At 37.8% G+C, this 22,227-nt stretch overlaps 1 protein-coding gene across 5 annotated transcripts; it reads right to left on the bottom strand.

The window, feature by feature from the left end:
* Positions 1–493: 493 nt before the first annotated feature.
* On the bottom strand, positions 494–20,659 carry C1D (C1D nuclear receptor corepressor). Of its 5 annotated transcripts, XM_066267269.1 has the most exons (6): positions 20,597–20,652; positions 8,427–8,589; positions 6,293–6,439; positions 5,183–5,249; positions 4,815–4,870; positions 494–1,361 (listed from the first exon to the last, which is right to left on the bottom strand). In XM_066267269.1, the coding sequence occupies exons 3-6, from the start codon at positions 6,431–6,433 to the stop codon at positions 1,197–1,199; spliced, it is 429 nt and encodes a 142-aa protein (XP_066123366.1). In that variant the 5' UTR covers positions 6,434–6,439; positions 8,427–8,589; positions 20,597–20,652; the 3' UTR covers positions 494–1,196. The 5 variants fall into 5 exon arrangements, with proteins under 5 accessions (XP_066123366.1, XP_066123365.1, XP_066123367.1 ...); XM_066267268.1 differs by lacking the exon at positions 8,427–8,589 and having other exon boundaries at positions 20,597–20,659; XM_066267270.1 differs by lacking the exon at positions 8,427–8,589 and having other exon boundaries at positions 20,602–20,655.
* Between the last annotated feature and the right edge of the window lie 1,568 nt (positions 20,660–22,227).

The raw sequence follows: 22,227 nt of genomic DNA on the forward strand, positions 1-22,227 counted from the left end.
TGCTACCATAAATCAAGAAATCCATTTATTCAAGGTTACTTATGGAAAATTAATCACACAGAAAATTTTAACAACTTTTTTTTCAAAAATTAAAGTACTTTATTGTACTTGGCATCCCTACACACAATATGATTCAAACACTGGAAATATTAGAATATTAATTAAAATTCATAGGCTTAGACAGAAATAATAATTTTAATATTAGAATTCTCTGTAACAAATATTTCAGAAAAACAAATCAGAATATAAACACAATATAATCTCATTTGGATTTCTCCTCTGCTTGAGTGGTGCTCCGTAACACAGAGTTGTCCCAAAACAGTCGCATGCACTTGACTCGTGTATCCACCTGGAAAAGGTCGACCGGTAGCACTGTGGGCACTATGCATCAGGAACAAAACTTGTGAACTTCTCTACTCCTAATGATTTCTAAAACCTATCTTCCTACTTTCAAGGGTAAGTTTACTCCAAAAAGAAGAATAAACCGGTCAGCTACACAACATTTCCAGCCTTTATTGTTAGAACATAGTTATTATGCCAAAATTCAGCCATCAATATAAAACCACATTTCCCATCTACAATTAATGAGAATATATTTTACTTTAAACAGGACAAAGAGGCAAAGTGCCAAAAATTAATATATCACCTTATAAAGACTTAGATTCACACTTCAAGTATCAAAAGAAATAATTCTCAAAATCATAAAAACAAGATGAAGTAACTATACAGAAAAAACAACAAACATTTAAGTCATTTCACTTTTTCTTGTATATAGTGACACAAATGTATTTATAACTTCAGCTTTCAGAAAGCATACTTCATAAAGTCATTATATATTTAAAATAGACAAATGTTTATGAAACACTGAACTTAAATTTCATAGTTGCTTATAAAATGGTACTTGAAAGGTTGACCTATATAAGGAAATAAGAGTCCTGTCAAGAGAGATGGTAAACTATAAATATAAAATATACCACTATATTAGAAACCTCATAGTGCTCTGTAGGAAAATCAATACAGATAACTTAATCTTTCTGGGGAAAAATGTATTTAGCATCACAAATTCCAATGTAAATTTTATATATGAATTCAATGACGAATACATTTAAACCACACATTGCCACATAATCAACAATTTTGTGTAAAACAATAAAAATGATGTACTTTTTGAACATGTGTACATCACAACCAAAAGGTTATTTTTTACTTTTTCCTTTATTGGCAACTTTGGGTGTATTTTTAGGTTTTGGTTCCCAGAGGGCATTTTTTACAAATCTTGAAGCTGCGCCTCTGTCCAGCTTGGCGGCCTTTTTCTTGTCTGTTATTTCCTTGACTCTGTTCATATACACTCTGATTCTTTCCTTAAAGATAAAAGGAGAAAGGCAATAGATTTACTAAGCTGTTCACCACCACTGAGTTTTATTACACTGCACCCCAGTTACATCAATAGGTATGTATTTATCGCTGATTGAGTGGAACTAGGAGTGCCAGCGAACAGGCTAGACAAGCACATGCTCTCCTGGCGTTCACTAGGGCAGCGATTTGCAGCCTTTTTCATCTCATGGCACATAAACTAATTACTAAAATTCTTCAGCAGACATAAAATATATATTTTGCTGATCTGACAAAAAATAGGTATAATTTTGATTCATTCACAGTGGATGGCTATTGTGTTAGCTGCTGTTATATTTTAATTTGACATTCTACGGGAAAAGAGGTCAGTGTCCTCCACTAAATAATCAGGTATGCATGTTTGTTCTTGATTGTTATAGATGTTACAGAGAGAGAAAGAGAAAGAGAGAGAGAGTGACATCAACTTGATGTTCCACTTATTTATGCATTCATTGGTTGATTCTTATATTTGCTCTGACTAGGAATTGAATTCACAAACTTGGTAATTTGAGACGATGCTCTAACCAGCTGAACTACCCAGCCAGGGCTGCATGTTTTAAGAATTCTTGCAGCACACCAGTTGACAATCTCTGGTCTAGGGAAACACAGATATTAAAAAGTTATTTCAGCCCTGGCCGGTTGGCTCAGTGGTAGAGCGTCGGACCAGCATGTGGCAGTCCCAGGTTCAATTCCTGGCCAGGGCACACAGGAGAAGGACCCATCTGCTTCTCCACCCTTCCCTATCTCCTTTCTCTCCCTCTCCTTTCTATTTCTCTATTCCTCTCCCGCAGCCAAGGCTCCATGGGAGCAAAGTTGGCCTGGGTGCTGAGGATGGCTCCATGGCCACCGCTTCAGGCACTAGAATGGCTCAGGTTGCAGCAGAGCAATGCCTCAGATGGGCAGAGCATCGCCCCCTAGTGGGCATGCCGGGTGGATCCCGGTTGGGCGCATGCGCGAGTCTGTCTGTCTGCCGCCACCAATCCCCACTTCTAACTTCGGAAAAATACCCCCAAAAAAGTGACAAGAGTGGTCTGAGTGTTTCAAAAGAGGGAAAACTAGACTGACATCACTACAGCAATAAACACTGAACTGTTCATATGTAGTTATACTTTCTTTGACTTAGCATTAATCTAAATCTACATATTAGCTCTTATTTATCTAAAGTCTATACCTAAAATAGAACTCTCATGTACTTGTAACATATAAACTAAACTCTGCTAAGTTTTTCTAAATAGGACATGGGTGAGGGAGGATTGATTTTTGTTGTTACTTTGGAGTGTCACAAATAAAATAAAATAAGCAAAATGAAAACACAAGGTATTTCATTCAATTTCATAGTTTTGACTAATAAGCATTGTTTTCTAATGCTATACAGTTCTAGTCAGACTTAACAAGATAGGAAAAAAAATAGGTTGCTAAACCATTAAAATCTTTTGAGATCATTAACCAGATTGAAGGGCTACACTATACTTCATCTAGAGAAGTGAAGGTGATGAGAAGCATAAAATAGAGTAAATGATTGATTATTGCTTTTTTAAAAGCAAGTTACATTAAAATAACCAAAATAGTGGCATAAACATGCACCAAAAACTGCAGATCCTCCCAATTTTTTAATTGTAAAAGACTGACAACTCTGCTCAAAACCCACTCACAGCCCCTTATTTCTCTCAGAGGAGAAAGCCAAGTCCTAACAGCAGGCTCCCACCCCAGCCCTGCCCAGGGGACCTAACACTGAACACCCACAGCCACTGCCCCCTCCCTCCCAGTCAATTCAGACAGCAATCTCCTGTAACAGGCTGACCATTCCCACCTCAAATGGCAATCTTACCAAGACACTACACTCCTCCCTACAGCGGACTGTTTTGCTTTTTCCCACAACATACATTATATTTCCCCTAACATATATATTTATATGTAGTTATCATTTGTTTGTTTTATTATGTTAATTGTGTGTCTCCTTCGACAACTGCCACAGGGCAAGAATATTCATTGGCTTTATTCACTGAGGAAATCACCTCACTAAAAATAATGCCTAGCTCCTGCCAGGCACACAAGTATTTGTTGAATGAATGAATTCACTATTTTCAATGTCTTTCCCCATTCATGATACATCTCTCACACACTAACTCTATGATCAATTAGTGATGTTTGTCACAAGGCCAGAAAAAGAGAAAAGGTTCATGAATTCCTGTACTTTGTCAACCCTTGTCCAGAATATGAATGTACTACTCCATAAAGTGGGTTCTGAGGGAGAAAGATTTTATCTTTTCCATGACAGAACCAAATATTAAAATACTCACAATAACTCTGCGTTAAGAGAAAAGAGAAATATTTTATAAATGTAAAGCCTGTATTAGAAAGTTGAAAACAGAACCTCTTAGGACTTAAAGCAAATATCACTACTCAGATCAAGATCTGTGTATCATATTGCTTTATACTTTGTTTTAAGTATTTTATCACAATTTCTGTTTTTAAAAATAAATTTATTTTCCCTCAAGAACTTTAAAAGGAGAAACTATCTTAGTTCACACATTAACAAAATGAAGACAACAGATTTGGTTATTCATTTTTTAAAACTAAATGACCAACTACTTAACTGTTATATACACTTTACTAAGTTGTACATAACATACATATCAAATACCGTAAGACTTACGGACAATAATATAGTGTCAAGTGTATTTCACAAATCTATTTATCTAATATTTTATAAACACAAAGAATAAATTAATATTTTTATTCATAAAGCCAAGTCAAGAAGGTAACCATAGTTTGATTTCTAATTTTTCTCTTTTAAGTTGAATGATTTGATTTCATTTTTGAAGTCAGCAAAAACTCTACGATACCAGACCTTATATACAGTACTTATACATCCAAATGGAATACAAAGACAAACCTAGAAGATTTATTACAGGTTGTAAATATGTCACTAATGCAGAATTACTGGACAGTACACATACAACTGGTGCCAAAAAAGCTTTTAGCTTTGTTGCTGAACTGAATTCTTTACTGCTGAGAAAATGAATTAATGGAAGAATTGAAAAGGTGGGGGAGAAGCTTTCCCGTCTTTGCTAGTAAATCAACTAGAATATACTTTTAAGAATTGTGTAAGAGTTTTTTAAAAAAATGCAGTTGTAGAGATGAACAAGATTTCAAGAATTTATAGGAAAAATAATATGGAAGTTATAAATAATTACTAGAATCATAACATATTTTTCCCATCCAGAGATTTATATAATATATGAAACACCAATTCTCTGACAACACTAAGAAAAACTAAGGACATGATGAAATCTGACTCGCTTTCATAATTTCAACCCGCAATGATTTTATTCTCTCCAGTTAGTGTGGTGGAGGTGCTGGGGCTTGGCTTTGGGAACACTGAGCAGACCCGGGAAGGAAGAAGCCCCCTGCCATCTCACCAGCTCCTGCTTCACAGGGTGCTCCTTAGGATTGACTCCCTGAGTCGCCAGGTAAACTATAAGAGAAAGATTTCATGAAATAAAATGCTGTATCTATTAATTAAGAGCATTAATTAAAGAAACTCTAGTTACAAAAAAAATGTCACACATATGATTGATTAAATTTTAAATTATTCAACCTTTATGTAATAATAAATATGTGTGTGGTTTATGGGCATATGGTATTATGATTTAAAAGAAATAAATATCTGACTATTAAAATTGTCATAAAGTATAACTATATATAAATTGCTAGCAATTAAAGAATAAATCACCCTTGACTCAATAAATAATTTGCTTTCTAATTAGCTCCAAAGTAATATACGTACCCCAAAACATTGAATTTAATGTGTAAGCAGAAACTAAATCCACTTTCGCTTGTTCAAGTGGGTCCAACTAAAGAAAGAGATAAGAGAAGAAATTCAAATTTTGAGGACCATCACGTATTTTAAACTTTCACCAAGCACAATGCAAATGTTTTTTTCACTTCTAATACTCCAATAGCCAAATGATCTGTAAATCATTTGCAAAAAGAAAAAGTTTTGTTAACCAGTGATTTTTGCCCACAAATTTCCAATTCAGAGTACCATCTTTAGTTAGACAAGGAATGTGTATAATGCAAGAAAAATTCTTTTGAATTATTTTAATTTGAGGAGTTACGATCTGGGCTTTGTACGTCAAAAGTAATTTATCAATATAAACATTGTACATGATGCATTTATGTATAAGAAGCAGGCTAAAATGCTTAGGCAATACCAAAGACAGAAGAAACATAATGAGATTTGTTTTAGACTGTCAAAGTCAATTTACTCTTTTTGTCCTATAGGGTTTCCAGAAACCCTGATAACATCATTGTAATACTTAAAAGGTCAAAGATAGAGTCTGTAGAAAAGAATGCTGGGAGTGCTCCTTTTTTTTTTTTTTTTTTTTTTTACAGAGACAAGGAGAGAGTCAGAGAGAGGGATAGATAGGGACAGACAGGAACGAAGAGAGTTGAAAAGCATCAATCATCAGTTTTTCGTTGCTATACCTTAGTTGTTCATTGATTGCTTTCTCATATGTGCCTTGACCGGGGGCCTTCAGCAGACCAAGTGACCCCTTGCTTGAGCCAGCGACTTTGGGTCCAAGCTGGTGACCTTTGCTCAAACCAGACGAGCCCGCGCTCAAGCTGGCGACCTCAGGGTCTCAAACCTGGGTCCTCCACATCCCAGTCCGACGTTCTATCCATTGCACCACTGCCTGGTCAGGCTTTTTTTTTTTTTTGTCAAAATAAAAATATAGCTAAAAGGTATGTCCTAAGGTTGGAGTTTTATCTCCTAAAAATACCCCAATACTTATAAAATTGAAATAACGGGGGAAAGGATCATGCATATATCATTATTTCTTAACACAGCACTCTTTTATGAATTACATTTTTAGAAATTACATTTTTAAAGTACCTTCTGCAACAACTCATTTCTAGAAACAGACATCATAGTCTTCAGCATGTCATCTACAGCACCAATGGAATTCTCAAATGTTGATAAATACTCATGGATTTCTGCTGGATAGTCTTCATTCATTTCTTCTCCTGCCATCATGACCAACTGGAAAGAAGTAAATTCTTAGAATTTACACTGGAGACAAAGGTTGCTCTTTAAGTTACAAAAGAAAAATGCATAGGTCATACCATGTACTTCAAAAGTGCTAAAAGAGTTAAAACCGGAAAAATATTAAAGAAATCTTAGAATATAATTCTAGAGCTATTATGTATAAACTTCCCTTCTTCTTAAGTTGCTCGAAGGGCAGGGGTGGGGGCGGAGGGACAAGGAACAGACCCACCCAAGGTCACTAATGCTACACATATCAAACTCTCAATGCTTTTTGAGAACTAAAGACATGACTGCCACACATGAAATATCAATTATCAAAATTCTACATTTAAGGAAATTTCTGTTGAAGTTAAAGATCAAGCAAAGGAATGAAAGTGTGATGAGTATATCCCCTAATGCTTGCTGAAAAAATGATAAGCAAAGCTCTTCTATTTTCAAAAAACATGTATTAGAGCCCTTCTATATTTAGGTGTTGACCTAGTAGCAGGGTATATTAAATTAAAAAATGAGAAATGCTAGGTCTGAAATATGATTATTTATCACTAAAATAATTTTTCAAGCCTATATTTATATATTTCTTAAGCTTCTTTAAAATATTAAGAAGAAATTCAAAAAATCCATAAATTACATAAAGCAGAAAAGAGGAAGTTTGGGAGAAATAAACTACAGGATTTTCATTTAGGCTAGAGCATAGCTGACAGCCCATTCTTTTAAAATTCACATTTATATCATAATATTTAATATATATGTGAGAAAAAGCAAAATACACATCAGTGTATTTCAAGTGGTTTCTAAGATCAGATTTCAGAAGCACTTCTAAGCCATACATATGTACCATCTTTAGGTTTTAAATTATTTTTTTAATTAACTGAAAATACCTCTTTCATTACATAGCTAAAGAAAATAGCAAGAATGTGGTAAAACAGCACAAAGAACAGCAGAATTGAAGTAAAGATATGTGGGCTTTACATCTTGCTTGATCAATGACTTTGTTACTTCAAATAAATCACTGAGTCTCTCTGGACTTCAAATTCCTCATCTATAAAATGGTCTAATGATCTATAAAGGACCCTTAGGTTCTAAATGTTATGACTAGGTCATTTAAGTTTGAAAAGTACTATTTGAATACTTAGTCACAATATATCAACATTTCTATTCAACAAGTATGTACTCCCCTGAGACATCTGGATTCATTTAAAAAAAAAAGTGAAGTCCATCTGACTCTCACTACTTGTGCTGTAAAGTTACTATCCAACTACTGTGCAACCAACAATTAAACAAAGAACAATGATAAAAGAAAACCACATAGAACTATGCCTTCCTATTTCAAAAGGCTAACTGAAAACACAGATTTGTCTCATCCCTCCCAGAATTCTCTCCAAAATGATAGAAGAAATATCAAATTAAGTCCATAGTAATGCTGAAAACCAAAAGAGGCACATAGCCATCAGCTAGCCTCAACAGTAGAAACTTTTGTAAGCTAAAGAGCAAATTGGACAATAGAAACAAGGAGCCTACAATCTCCTACGAACAAAGGGGAAGAATCTACGAATAACCCCAAGACAAGGGCAGTAAAAGCTTGGCCTCAAGGGCTGAAAACAGCTAACCAACCCCTAGCACTGTCAAAGAATGGCTCCAGCATCTGCTGTCCAGATCCAAGTGCAAGAACAGGGGTATACTGCAAGTACAGAGAAGATGCAGTATTGCTCTGCTTTATGTAAAATCTTAAACCAATATATTTGAAAATACAAATAAAAAGAATTAGTTGCTGAGAAAAAATTATCAATTACCAAAACTAACCTAAAAGAAGTATTTAAACAAAGAGATCATTAACCATAAGGAAAAAATTTAAAGGAAGTCAAAGACCTAGCCTCCAAAAGGGATCCAAACCCAAAATATAAGTAATTTTTTTCAAACCTTTAAAAACCAATTCATTCTTATGGTATTTAACTGGTTAAGAACATAGAAAAAGAGGCCTGACCTGTGGTGGTGCAGTGGATAAAGCCTCGACCTGGAAATGCTGAGGTCGCTGGTTCAAAACCCTGGGCTTGCCTGGTCAAGGCATATATGGGAGTTGATGCTTCCTGCTCCTCCCCCCTTGTCTCTCTCTCCTCTCTCTCTATCTCTCTGTCTCTCTCTCCTCTCTAAAAAAAAAAAATGAATAAATAAAATAAAATAAAGATTAAAAAAAGAACATAGAAAAAGATAGAAAACTTAAGACACCTATTTTACAACATACACACAAAAAATTCCAGATAAATGTAAAAGGTAAATGAACAAACATATTAAAAACATTATATAAAATATTTATATAATCCAAATGCTATAAAAGGAAATGGCTGACAGAATTACATAAAAACTAAATTAAAAAGCATCTATATGGTAAAATTACAGCATAAGCAAAGTTAAAAGAAACAACCTGGGAGAAAATATTTTGCCAAAATACCACAAAGGATTAGTTAGATTAAACTGAGTTGCTACAAAGCATAAATCAAATTAAAATAATGAGGATAGCACCCATCAAATTGGTAATAATTTTAAAGATTATCAAAGTTCAATGTTAGAAAAGGGTATAAACTGAAGGTAGACTATAAATTGCTACAGGTTTTTTAAATGCATATACCCTTTGACTCTGGAAAACCTCTTAAGAATCTAGCCTCCAGAAATCTTTGTATACATTCATACAAATCTATCAAAATGGATTCCTCAAACTCCTCTCTGAATTTCCCCCACTTTCTTCTTGCATCAATTTTTCCCTCTGCTGAATCATTACCCATAATTCTTAAAACATTTTATTTCTCTATCTTAGACAAGAAACATCTGACTCCATCTCCCACTCCAGCTAACGCTCCACTGTCTATCTCCCTTTTAGAACTCCTCAAAAGGACTACTTATACTAACAGTCCAATTCCTCTCCTTCATTCTTTCTGAAATCTACTACACACAGTCCTACTACTTCTCACTCAAAACTGCTCCTGTCAGGGTCACCCACCTAGCCACATTTTTAAGTTCAATGGTCAGGTTTCAGTTCTCACCATCTGACTTCACTGCCTCCCTTCATTGGTTTCCAGGACAACATATTTTCTTGGTTTCCCTCCTACCTCACTGGGTGCTTTCTTGGTGTCCTCGGCAGCACCCTTCTCATACCCAGCCTTTTAACCTTGAAGTGTCTCAATATCTGTCCTTGAGTCTGTTCTCTAATTTACTCCATAGGTGAGCTCAGAGCTCTAAATTGCACTGAAACACTGATGACTCCCAGGTTTGTGTCTCCAGCCTGGCCTCCTTACTGAATTCCAAGTCTACATTTCCAACTGCTTACTCAATAATACCTCTGGTTGAATACTGATAGATTCTCAAGCATAATATGCCCAAAGCCAAATGCTTAATCTTGCCTACTGTAGTCTTCCCCACTTCATTTCCTGGTAACTCCACCTTTCCAGTTGTTTAGCCCCAAAACTTCAGAGAGGCCCTGGACTCTCTTCTCTCTTAGCCTGTCTAAAACATATTCAGAGTTGACCACATCCTACCACTGCTACTGCTGCCACCCTGGTCCAAGCCAGTCCAAGCCATTGTTGTGCCTCACCTAGATTATTGCACTAGCCTTTTAAATGGCCTCCCTGTTTCCAGCCCAGTAGTTTATTATCAAGAAAAAGCAGAGTGGTCATTCCAAATCTACATCATACCTCTGGCTTGGAAACTTCCAAAGGCTTACCACCTTACTCAGGGTAAAAGACAGTCTTTACAATGTCCTATAAAGCCCAACACAACCTGCCTTCTCAGCATCTTTCTGTGACCTCAGCTCCTCCCATTCTACCCCTTGCTCATTCCACTCTAGGCAGGATGGCCTCATTGCTCCTCCTCCATCAGCACAAGCATTCCCCTACCTCAGGGCCTTTGCATTTCTCCCCTTTCTAGAATGTCCTGCTCCCCCTCTCACCAACAGTCTCAGAGCTCATTGCTCAAACATCACCTACTGGTAAATTTTCCTGATCATCCTCTTTTAAAATACATGGCCCACCCATCATACCCTACCTCTCAGACCCTGCACTCCCTATCTCCTCTACCTTACAGTCCTCAATAACACCTGACATATTCATGATATTTACTTATTGTCTGCCCACCTCAAAAGATGCTAACTTCTTACATGAGAACAGAATTTGTTTGTGTTTTGTTCATTAGCACCGCCTGGCAGTCAATAAACATTTGTTGAATAAATGACCAGTAACAAAATACTAAAAATAATCTAGGGAAACAATTAAATAAACTGTAGCACATTCCATCCAAAAGAATATTAAAAATGAGTTGGCTCATGAAGATTCATTTGGATAAAGCCCAGCAGAAATACATGGAGCACAAGGCTGAAACTTTTCCTGATGTCTACAAGAGGTGCATGGACAAGAATGTTAATTTTGAACTCCCAGAGTTTCGGTTGCACACAAAAATTACTAAATAAAATATTGTTCACAGTATAAAAAAAAGAAGAAAGAAAAAGAGAAAGAAGTAAATCTGTATGTAATAACACATAATGATAAGTGGTAAAAAATGTCATAGAACACTGTATACAACACGTAATATATTTAACATATGCCAATTGTTTTTAAAAAGCTGTATCTGTAGAGATACTAAAAAAGATTTGAAGGAGACATAAGAAATAGACATTCTCTCTGAAAAGGGATTAAGAAATAGGATCAAAGCAGGCTCATTTTTTTTAACTCTTCATTCTTCAGTGTTTAAGTTGTTACTTCAAAAAGCATGTTAAATTTGTAATAAAAAATAATTATTAAATTTAAATAAATGCATATACTAATAAAGTATTTGGCTTTTAACAAATACTGCAAGTATAAAAATTCAAAAAGACCATTATTTAAATGTAAATTTTTCATCTGACTTTTTTTATTAGAAAATATTTTCCCTCTCTAGAATCATAATGGAGATGTTTTCCTGCAATTATTCCATGTCCCTAAGCCCCAATAAACAAGTAGCTATTTATTGTTAAAATGGGTTAGGGTGAAACACTGAAAGTAAGGCAGTAAGTAAGAATAATTACCCTCATTAAATCTGAACTGAACCATTTGCCTTTCACCTATCTAAAAAAATAAGCATGACAAAGACAGACTAAAAAATAAAGGTTCTTCTATTATCAAAAATTCCCCCCAATTCAAATGATTTCTTCTAACATCTTATATGGACAACCCCTGTATTGGCTCCTTCCACACGAAGAGTTGCAAAAGGGAGCTACATAAACTCCCCCGTTCCCAGGGGCCCCAGGAGGGAGCAGTGTATCAGCACAATGGCAGACATCTGAACACCGCTGCATACCGGCCAGACACTAGCCTAAGCACACCGCACACATTAACTCATCTACTCCTCACAGATGAGGAAGTGAGTTTCAGTAACTTGCCCAAGGTTGTACATGGTAAAATGTGCAGAGAAGAAACAGAACTCACCCACCCCTGCCTGTCTGGGTTCTATCCGTATTCCTCACCCCTCCACCTACTCCTTCCAAAGCCTGGCTGCAGAGGTGGCAAAGTGGAAGAGGGCAGGAGAAAATGTGCTTCTTTCTCTTCATCCCTCAGCAGTCTGGCTGAGACTCAGGGCAGAGAAGGGGAACCCCTGCACAGTAATCTCTATGGCAGTGGTCCCCAACCTTTTTTGGGCCACGGACCGGTTTAATGTCAGAAAATATTTTCACGGACCGGCCTTTAGGGTGGGACGGATAAATGTATCACGTGACTGAGACAAGCATCAAGAGTGGGTCTTAGCCCTGGCCGGTTGGCTCAGCGGTAGAGCGTAGGCCTAGCGTGTGGAGGACCCGGGTTCGATTCCCGGCCAGGGCACACAGGAGAAGTGCCCATTTGCTTCTCCACCCCTCCACCGCGCTTTCCCTCTCTGTCTCTCTCTTCCCCTCCCGCAGCCAAGGCTCCATTGGAGCAAAGATGGCCCGGGCGCTGGGGTTGGCTCCTTGGCCTCTGCCCCAGGCGCTAGAGTGGCTCTGGTCGCAACATGGCGACGCCCAGGATGGGCAGAGCATCGCCCCCTGGTGGGCAGAGCGTCGCCCCTGGTGGGCGTGCCGGGTGGATCCCGGTCGGGCGCATGCGGGAGTCTGTCTGACTGTCGCTCCCTGTTTCCAGCTTCAGAAAAAATTAAAAAAAAAAAAAATTTATAAAAAAAAAAAAAAAAAAGAGTGGGTCTTAGACGGATGTAACAGAGGGAATCTGGTCATTTTTTAAAAATAAAGCATCGTTCAGACTTAAATATAAATAAAACAGAAATAATATAAGTTATTATTTCTCTGCGGACTGGTACCAAATGGCCCACGGACTGGTACTGGTCCACGGCCCGGGGTTTGGGAACCACTGCTCTATGGGACATTTTTGCTCCTTCCCTCCACTCACCAGTTACGGAGGCGATAGAACCCACAGGAGAAAAGGAGGAGTGCAAGCATCACACACACAACTGAAGTCACCCCCTTCCCTCCCGATTCTCTACTCCTGGGAGGTCAGTCCAGCCAGGAACCTAGGAGTCACCCCTCGCTCCCTCCTCAGGCCCCAAATCCAATCAGTTTTGCAAATACAGCAGCTTTAATATCCTTACACAAGTTCTCTCCTCACTGACTAGATTTTCTCAATCCCTGAATAGTCTTTCTTCTATCAGTTTCTTCCCATTCTAAATTTTAGAATGTTACAAAATATGATTTTTTTATAAAATAGTCTGGCGATGGTATGCGCCTCTGCTTAAAATTCTGCAATTGTCCCCCAGCACTTTGAAGATAAGCTCCAAACCCCACAGGAATAGATGTCAAGCTCATTACAATGTGTCCCCTGTCTGACTAACCTCATCTTTCATGGTTTCCCTCATCCAATCCTAAGGTTATAGCCATGAGGGCAGTTTTCCAAATGTGCCACAATCACTCTAACCTTTTACCCCTCTGGGTGGCATCCTCTTATTCTGTCTAAATAAACAATGTCATTTGAAACACGATCTGGTAACATCACTTGATTTACCTGCCTTTCTTTTGACTATAAGCAACTTCAGGGTGTGGTGTCATACTGATGTATCTATCACTGGTGGCTGACACACAGAATGTCTCTATGGCACAATTTGCCCAGGACAGTCTCAGTTTACACCTGCAGTTCCACTCAGCTCTGCATTTCTCTCTCAGGAGTCCCAGCCTGAGCAATTCATTACAATGGTAACTCTAAGTAGGTCCTCCGACTCTACCTCCATTCCTCACCCCATTGGGTCAGAGAACAGGAGAGTCAGGGGAGTTGCTGGTACCAGCCAGAGTTCAACCAGAGCAGCAGAACCAGCAGGCGATAAATATATGAGGAGATTTATTACAAGAAATGATTTTGCGCAATTGTGGGGTCTGGCTAAGTATTGTAATTCCAAACTCTGTAGGGCAGGCCTCCAGGGCGGGCCACACTAGAACTTGGCTACAAACCGAGGCTGCTATCCAGAGGTGGAGTTCCTCTTCTGTCAGGGAAGTAAGTCTCAGCTCTGCTTCTAAAGTCTCTCAATGACTAAGTCAGTTGACTTATCTAGAACAGTGGTCCCCAATCCCCAGGCCGTGGACCAATACTGGTCTGTGGGCCATTTGGTGCCGGTCCGCAGAGAAAGAATAAATAACTTACATTATTTCCATTTTATTTATATTTAAGTCTGAACTATGTTTTATTTTTAAAAAATGACCAGATTTCCTCTGTTACATCCGTCTAAGACTCACTCTTGACACTTGTCTCGGTCACATGATACATTTATCTGTCCTATCCTAAAGGCCGGTCCGTGAAAATATTTTCTGACATTAAACAGGTCCGTGGCCCAAAAAAGGTTGGGGACCACTGATCTAGAATAGTTTTCCTCAAGTCAACTGAATCAACTGACTGTGGATTTTAGTCACATCTACAAATACCCTTACAGCAACACCTAGATTGGTGTTTCATGGACTATCTGGGGAGAGCACTAGCCAAGCTAACGCATCAAAGAGATCACCACACTCTTTTAAGCCACCAGAACTAAGCAAAGAGAGGTCTACTTTTGGCACTTCAAGTTGCTGTGCTCACAGCATTTTCCCATAGCAGCTTTGTTACTCGATTGTCAGGTTCCCAAGAAATAAACCTAGATGTCAAATTCCAGCTAACAAATGTGAAAGAAATATCAACTTTTCTTCAAAATAACATTTTGCAACCCCTAATGAAATGAAAGATTCAGGCAATGATCACAAACCAATAAAAGGACAACAGGGAAGTTTGTAACAGAGGGGGAGGCTAATACTACCTGAATACATGGATCTATCTCCACTTCACTCAAAGTTGCACAAACATATTATAAAAAAAAGAAGAGGACCCTGGCCGGTTTGCTCAGTGGTAGAGCATCGGCCTGGTGTGCAGGAGTCCCGGGTTCAATTCCCGGTCAGGGTACACAGGAGAAGTGCCCATCTGCTTCTCCACCTCTCCCCCTCTCCTTCCTCTCTGTCTCTCTCTTCCCCTCCCGCACCCAGGGCTCCATTGGAGCAAAGATGGTCCGGGCGCTGGGGATGGCTCCATGGCCTTTGCCTCAGGCGCTATTATGGCTCTGGTCGCAACAGAGCAACACCCCAGATGGGCAGAGCATCGCCCCCTGGTGGGAGTGCCGGGTGGATCCCGGTCGGGCGCATGTGGGAGTCTGTCTTGACTCCCTCCCCATTTCCAGCTTCAGAAAGATACAAAAAAAAAGAGAAAAACATATTATGAACCTCCTGATGTGAAGCAATATGATGTAAACAGCATCATCTGTGCTGCATTTCCAACTCCCAAAAGAGCTGAAACTGAATTTAATTGAGCCTTCAGAGCTAACTTCCATTTTACAGAAAATATGGAAAACAGAAACATATTAACACCACCAGAAGGCAGACAGACAAACTTGGAATTAGAAATACTCTATAGGACAATTGACCTGATGTCTAAAACAAGTAAATGACATGAACACAAAACTGTTTAAAAGGCAAGGGCAGCAGACTACAAAAAGTTAAAGGAGACTTAGGAAATATAAAATCAAATAAAATGTACAGATCTTGTTTGGATCTTGATTCAAATAAACCAACTGTTAAAAGATATTTTTTTGAGAGAAAGAAATATGAACATGGTTTGGGTATTAGGTGACAGCAAGAAATTACTGATAATTCTGTCACTATGGAAACAGCATTATACATAGTTGTATTAGAAAAACATCCCTGGGTAAAAGTGTATAATATCTTAAATTTGCTTTAAAAAAAAATTAGTCTTCATGGATTAATTACACTGAGAGCAAAGACATCAAACCTATGTACATTATTTCTACAGTGAAACTAGATAGCCAATTCACAAGTTAACTTTTAGAATACAATTCAGTTCATAAACTGGGAGATATCTAAATCTGAAATATGATCTAAAATACTTAAGCAGCTCTATTATATCTCGTCTCAATTCCAAATATAATTGAAGGTGAGGCTACGAAGTGCCATCAGATCTGTGACAATTACCAACAAAACTCATGAAAACAAGACAGAGCTGAGGCTTTAAATGAGGTTTGTGTTACTGACATTTCCAACAAAGGCTGACATTTCAGAGTGTCCATAACTATTTTAAGAATGTCACAAATTTCCTTTTAAAAAAAATCCTAATGTCTTACATCTTTACCTGGCTGTTATAAAAATATATGCATAAAAAATAAATAAGCAAATCAACAAAGTTTGAAGTCAAATGGAAAACTAGAGGAAAAGATCTGCAACATAAAGACAGATAAAAGGAGCCTCTACAAATCAATTTAACAACAACAAAAAAACAACAACCCTACAATGCAAAAGAAAAATGAACAAAGAAAACCTGCAGCTCACAAATAAAAGTAATCAGATGACCAATAAACATTGTTATTCAATCTTACTCATAATTAAAGAAACATAAATCAACAAAACAAGATACTATTTTTCATGCCAAACAAGCAAAAATTAAAAAGATTGATAGTACATAGTCTGGGCAAAGGTGAGGAGAAACAGTCTCTCATTCACTATTAATTGTAGTGTAAACTGAGCGTTTTGTGGGACAGTTAGGCCCTATGCTTCAAAATTATGTATGTGCAAATCTTTGACCCTACAATTTTACTTCTCAAATTATATCTCACGCAAGATAATGTTCAAGGACAACCACTGCAAATCTTTAAAACACTTTAACTTTAAAGCAGGGAACAACCTATGTGCCGCCCATAAACAAGATCTGGTTGAAGAGATTATGATGTACTCATTCAATAAAGAACTCCAACAGCACTGCAAAAGTATGAAGTAGAGTATACAGTCTTGAGACATATTAAAGTGAACAGAAATTGAAAAACAGATATTTGTGTTCAAGAAAAAAGATATACAAGTGTGGAGCCATACTTGAATTTGCATGACGTTTTCTTTAAGGTTCCAACTCCCAGGGACCCAATACGAGTGATGTCTCCAATGTCCTCAACAGTCCTTCTCAGCTCCTATAGACTTGTGCCTATGGATTTTTGTATGGAGCCAATCCATCTTATGTTTGGTTTTCCTCCTTTCCAGCTGCCTCCTATTTTTCCCAACATTATTGTCTTTTCCAGAGAACCCTGCCTTCTCACTACATTGCCTGGAGTAGGACAGCTTCAGTTTTCTCTTTTTTGCCTCCATAGATGTTTCAGGATTAATTTGCTCTAGGATCCACTGGTTAGTCTTTCTGGTGGTCCCAAGTATCCGCAGAACTCTCCCCCAACACCATATTTCAAATGAATCAATTTTTTCCTATCAGCCTTCTTCACTGATAAAAGTAAGAGAATAGGGATAAAGAAATTGTCAGGAAACTGAGAGAGGGCCCGGGTGAGGTTGGGTAGCTTTATTTGTGTCTTTTGTGAATTTCTTTAGCAATATTCAATAGGCCTAGAAGAATAGTTACCCAGAATGAGGAACTAGCTAGTGGGCACAACAGAAAGATAAGGAAGGACAAAAGAATCTTTAAAACAGCTGACTGGAAGGTATGGCTTTGAAATAAAGAGAAGTAAGGCTTTTTCCTCTGCTTGGAATACCCTCTCCCCTATCTTCTGGGCCTAGTGAAACCTATTAATCCCTTAAAACCCAATCAAATGCATTCTCTTCTATAAAGGCTTCCATATCTCCCAAACAAAAGTACAGTGGTACCTTGAGGTATGAATTTAATTCGTTCTGTAACAGAGCTCATAAGTCAGTCAACTCGTATATCAAACTGCCGATATTGGACCCGTGCGCCAACGCACCAATTAGTGGCAGCTTCTCAAATCACGACTGGTTATCTCGGAATTTCGCTTGGATCTCGTACAAAAATACGGACCAAGTCGCAGCTCATATCTTAAAAAATTCATATGTTGGTCTGTTTGTATCTCAAGGTACCACTGTAGTCTCTTCTTCCTCTTTGCTCCCAAGGTTCTCCAGACATAGTCATAATACATATACAATAGTTATATCCAGCAATAATACTCCTTCTTTGTGTTTCTTGATAAATCCAAGTGTCAATCTTTATTTTATTTGACCCATCAAACTAGAACAAAACAATTCACTCTGAATCCCACAACCCAGACTTTCAAAATTATCCTTGTCCCTCACGAGCTGTTAATTATGCCTCCTTTGCTAGTTCTTTTCCTCAAACCTATGAAGTCTAAAATACCTAAAGATGCAGTTCTATTGCTTCTTTTTTCTGTTTGCAATCACTCCTTCAGTGACTCTCTCGTTTTACATTTTTAAATGCCATCTGTTCACTCCCAAATGTTCTTTTCCAGCAATGACCTCCCCACCAAACTCCAGACTTGACTCAACTGCCTTCTCAACATCTCCACGAGAATGACTAACAGACATTTCAAACTTAGCACGTCATAGTGAACTCCTATTCTGCACCCGCCAAACCTGATTCTCCCATGGTTTTCCACTTCTCCACTAATGGTGATTAACTGAGGCTCAAGCCCAACCCTTCACAATCATCTTACTTTTACAACCTACACTCAATCCATAAGCAAATCCATACGCTTTACCTACAAAATACATCCACAATTGAACTGCTACTCACCATATCCATTTCTTTCCACTCTGAAGCCATTATCATCTCATCTGAATTATTACAACACCTTCCTAATTGGTCTCCTGACTAATTAAGGCAGCCAGAGTGATTCTGTTAAAAAGCTGAATCAGATCATATCACTCCTCTTTTCAGAACATTCCATTGGTTATTTACCCAGTAAGCCATTTCTTCAAGGCAGGATTCATGTTGCATGATATTTGTATCTCCACATGACTAGCATGTCTCGCCACATATTAGGTATTTAGTAACTATTTGTTAACTGGCTAAAATCAATGAAAGTAAACTAGAATCAAATTTTGGTGAATCTTAATATCATACTAGAAGTTGCACTTATAAATATTAGGAAGTCACCACATAGATCTAACAAAAATATAATGTACATTCTGGATCTGTTTCCATCCCTATGCCAAGTAGAACTACACATAATTAAATTAAGTGAGAGAACAAAGCCAATATATAATTTTTTTGAAACTAGAAACACATCTACAGATGTTGCACCAGAATTCAATTACTGTATTGACTTTGCTGCACTGCATTATCCTTAAAAATAATAGTTCAATGTACATACAATAATCTCTCAATAAATACTGTTGTCTTTGGCAGACAGTCCATGTTCGTGTTACCTGTAATGCTCCTTCAGACTTACAGTAAAATCCCTGAGAAAAGATAGACTTCATCCTTTTAAAGATATTAACCTCTAAAAACAAATTTATTCCAAAGTCTGATAATAGAATGTGATATAAATTATAAAGATGCTGCTCAAGGTTGAGGTGAATGATTACATCAGATTACAATGAATTTACTTCTATTGTTTAAGTCTAATGTTTAATTTGAAGTGTTTTCAAAATTATAAAGCAGTAAAATTACCTTCTAAAACCATGAAATTTGCTTAGTATATTTTCTTATCTCTAAAATAATCATAACAGTATACAGAACTATTGTACAGTTTAAATGAATAATATAGGTAAAGCATTAAAATATTAGAACACTGGCTGGCTCTATTAGCACTCAATATATTAGTAACATCAGTTATTACTTTAGTAAAGTGAAAACAATCAAATACCTTAATCCACTGTGCACTATTTAGAGCCATACTGCTCAACTGCTCAACTGCCTGAAAAGCTGAGATAATAAAGAGGCATGTAAAAAGCTGTTCTGAAAAACCATCACCTCTAAGCTGTGATATATACAACACAGCTACCTGAAGTCAGCTCTAACATGTTTTGACTGAGAATTGTTTTATTTTGAAAAACCATTTTTCAAACTGTCATTATCTTTCAACAAAGCAATGAGTTCATTTCAAACGATCGCAAATGGTTCTCTGAGTTTCAGTTACGGTGATCTAGTTATTTTCAGATCCAACGTAAACAAAAGGTCAAGTCTCAGTTCAATCTACTATCAGTCCAATTAGGTTAACATGTAGGTAGCAAACATCTATCTCACTGGGACAGACACATCTTTATCCCGCCAAAATGAACATCAGTCCACAAACAGGAAGACGTTAAAGATCTTTTCGAACAGCGAACAGACGTTTGAATCACAATGAACATTCCTGGGCCATAAAGTAAAACTATTTTCTTAGGATTATCCACTATTCATTTCAAGTGAAGATCGAACTTAGCCCAAATCGCGGGTGGGCTATGTAGCAAGAGCAGGCAACAGGTGACTAGGAATGTGCAGGATAAAAGTGGGTGGCATAGAAAGTGACTCCCCTTCAGCTCTCCCCTTTACCTTCTTTCCTTAAACAAGGATGGAAGGCAGCTGGAAATTATGAAGTCATGTGTTTTTAAATTCTCCGCCTTCCAATATTTGAGAGGTGGAGCTAAGAAGCGTTTAAAAAGCTAACGGCTGGTTCTACAGCAGGTAAGATGAAACCTGCAAGCAACCACAGGACAGGCCAAGTGGGGATCCGGCCCCAATGCTGTCCCCACCGCTCGGGTACGCGAGCTCGCATTCGCAGAAGGCTACGAGGCTCGACCTCGCCCCTCACAGCCAGCCGGAGGATGGAAGGGGGACCCCAGGCAAACAGATGACCTATGAACAGCAGGAGAAAAAAGCAAAATCTAGCTTTGAATAATACCTCACCAGCCTTCCACTCCCGTCTTCCGGAAAGCAGTCGGCGGTGGTGACGTCAACGAGGCGCCGGCGCCGCTTTCTGATGACCTCACGCTGTTTGCCCAGCCCCTCCGTTTATGTTCCCTCTGCTTTCGAAGGGGACGTTTTAAGTTATAGAATCATACACCTGGGAGCTGCGGTTTTATTAACCAATAAATTGAATAAAAAATAGTGTTTCTGGCCAACGTTGTGGAGGCGTTTGGGACCAGACGCTGGACTCCTTTTTGTAAATTTGTGTTTGGCCAAACCCCGTAATACAAGTTGAACGTATTTAATTGGAAAAAAGTGGTCGTCACTAAAGCTTTGTTCAGGTTTTTACTTTCACTGAAGCTCATTCCACTGTTCGGGTTCATACTACGCTACCATTGTCATCCTTAAAATGAATCTCGAAAGCGCTTCCCAAATTATCCGTGATGAAGGGCAAATTCTTTATTTTTCTAGTTCATCACTATGAGATAATCTGGTAAATATAGTAAAAATTAAGTACTTGAAAGATGGAGAAAAAGAAGCAAAATGCAAGCCCAGATTTTTAATTATTAGTTTCAGAAAACATAAAATTGAGGCTGGCCTGTGGTGGCGCGGTGGATAAAGCCTCCACCTGGAAGGTGGACATCGCTGGTTCCAAACCCTGGGCTTGCCTGGTCAAGGTACATACAAGCAATCAATGAACAACTAAAGTGAAGCAGCTATAACTTGATGCTTCTTGGTTTCCAGTCCCCCAATTCTCTCTGTAAAATCAACAAGTAAAAAATTAAAATCTAAAAATAAAATCTTGACATTTACATTTCAGTAAACACAGAACAAACATAAAAAGGAAAAAATAATTACAAAAATTGCATATATTGTTCATTGAAAGTGTAGCAGAAGTGGTTAAGTATCATTTTTACATTCCTAACATTTTATTCAAATTTACCTCTGGGCATACCTCCCCCTCTTTTTTTTCCTTCTGTTCACTCCACTTTGCTCTCCCAATCTCTGCCTTCACTGCACTTTTTTCTCCTACCATCTCTTATTTCAACATTTAAACCTTCCTGATTCATGCTTGAGTATTGCTGAAGCCCCTAATGAGTAATGGGGAAAGAAAATCATCCAGTGGTATCTAGAAGAGCCATTTTCATAGATACAGAGAAAAGATTGGTGGTTGCTGGGGGTTGGGAGGGGGGGACATAATGCGTGAGGGTGGTCAAAAGGTACAAACTTCCAGTTATAAAATGAATAAGCCGTGAAGATGTAATGCACAGCATGGTGACTACAGTTAAAAATACTACATTGTATAATTGAAAGTTGCTATGAAAGCAGGTCTTAAAAGTTTTCATCACAAGAAAAAAATTGTAACTAGGCAAGCTGATGGACATTAATTAAATTTATTGTGGGAATCATTTTGTAATATGTTATATCAAATCATTATGTTATACACCTTAAGCTAATACAATGTTCTATGTCAATTATATCTCAATAAAACTTAAAAAAAAGGAAGTTATTCAAAACCTCAAATCACAGGAAAGAAAATCCCTCCCGATAGTATTTGAAAACCACTGGATTATGCTACTTCGCAGTTTCTGTTATGCCATTTCACATCAGGAGGCTGAATTCACC

The sequence above is a fragment of the Saccopteryx bilineata genome, chromosome 3 (genome assembly GCF_036850765.1).
Source record: "Saccopteryx bilineata isolate mSacBil1 chromosome 3, mSacBil1_pri_phased_curated, whole genome shotgun sequence".
In the NCBI taxonomy this organism is placed as follows: Eukaryota; Metazoa; Chordata; class Mammalia; order Chiroptera; family Emballonuridae; genus Saccopteryx; species Saccopteryx bilineata.

Excerpts from the sequence above, each read along its gene's own strand:
- C1D (XM_066267267.1), bottom strand. The coding sequence starts at position 19,609 with ATGGCTCTAAATAGTGCACAGTGGATTAAG. Across the intron at positions 6,440-19,579 it reads ATAGTGCACAGTGGATTAAG|TTGGTCATGATGGCAGGAGA; the intron begins GTATTTGATTGT and ends ACTTCTTTCCAG. Across the intron at positions 5,250-6,292 it reads GAAATGAGTTGTTGCAGAAG|TTGGACCCACTTGAACAAGC; the intron begins GTACTTTAAAAA and ends CTCTTTCTTTAG.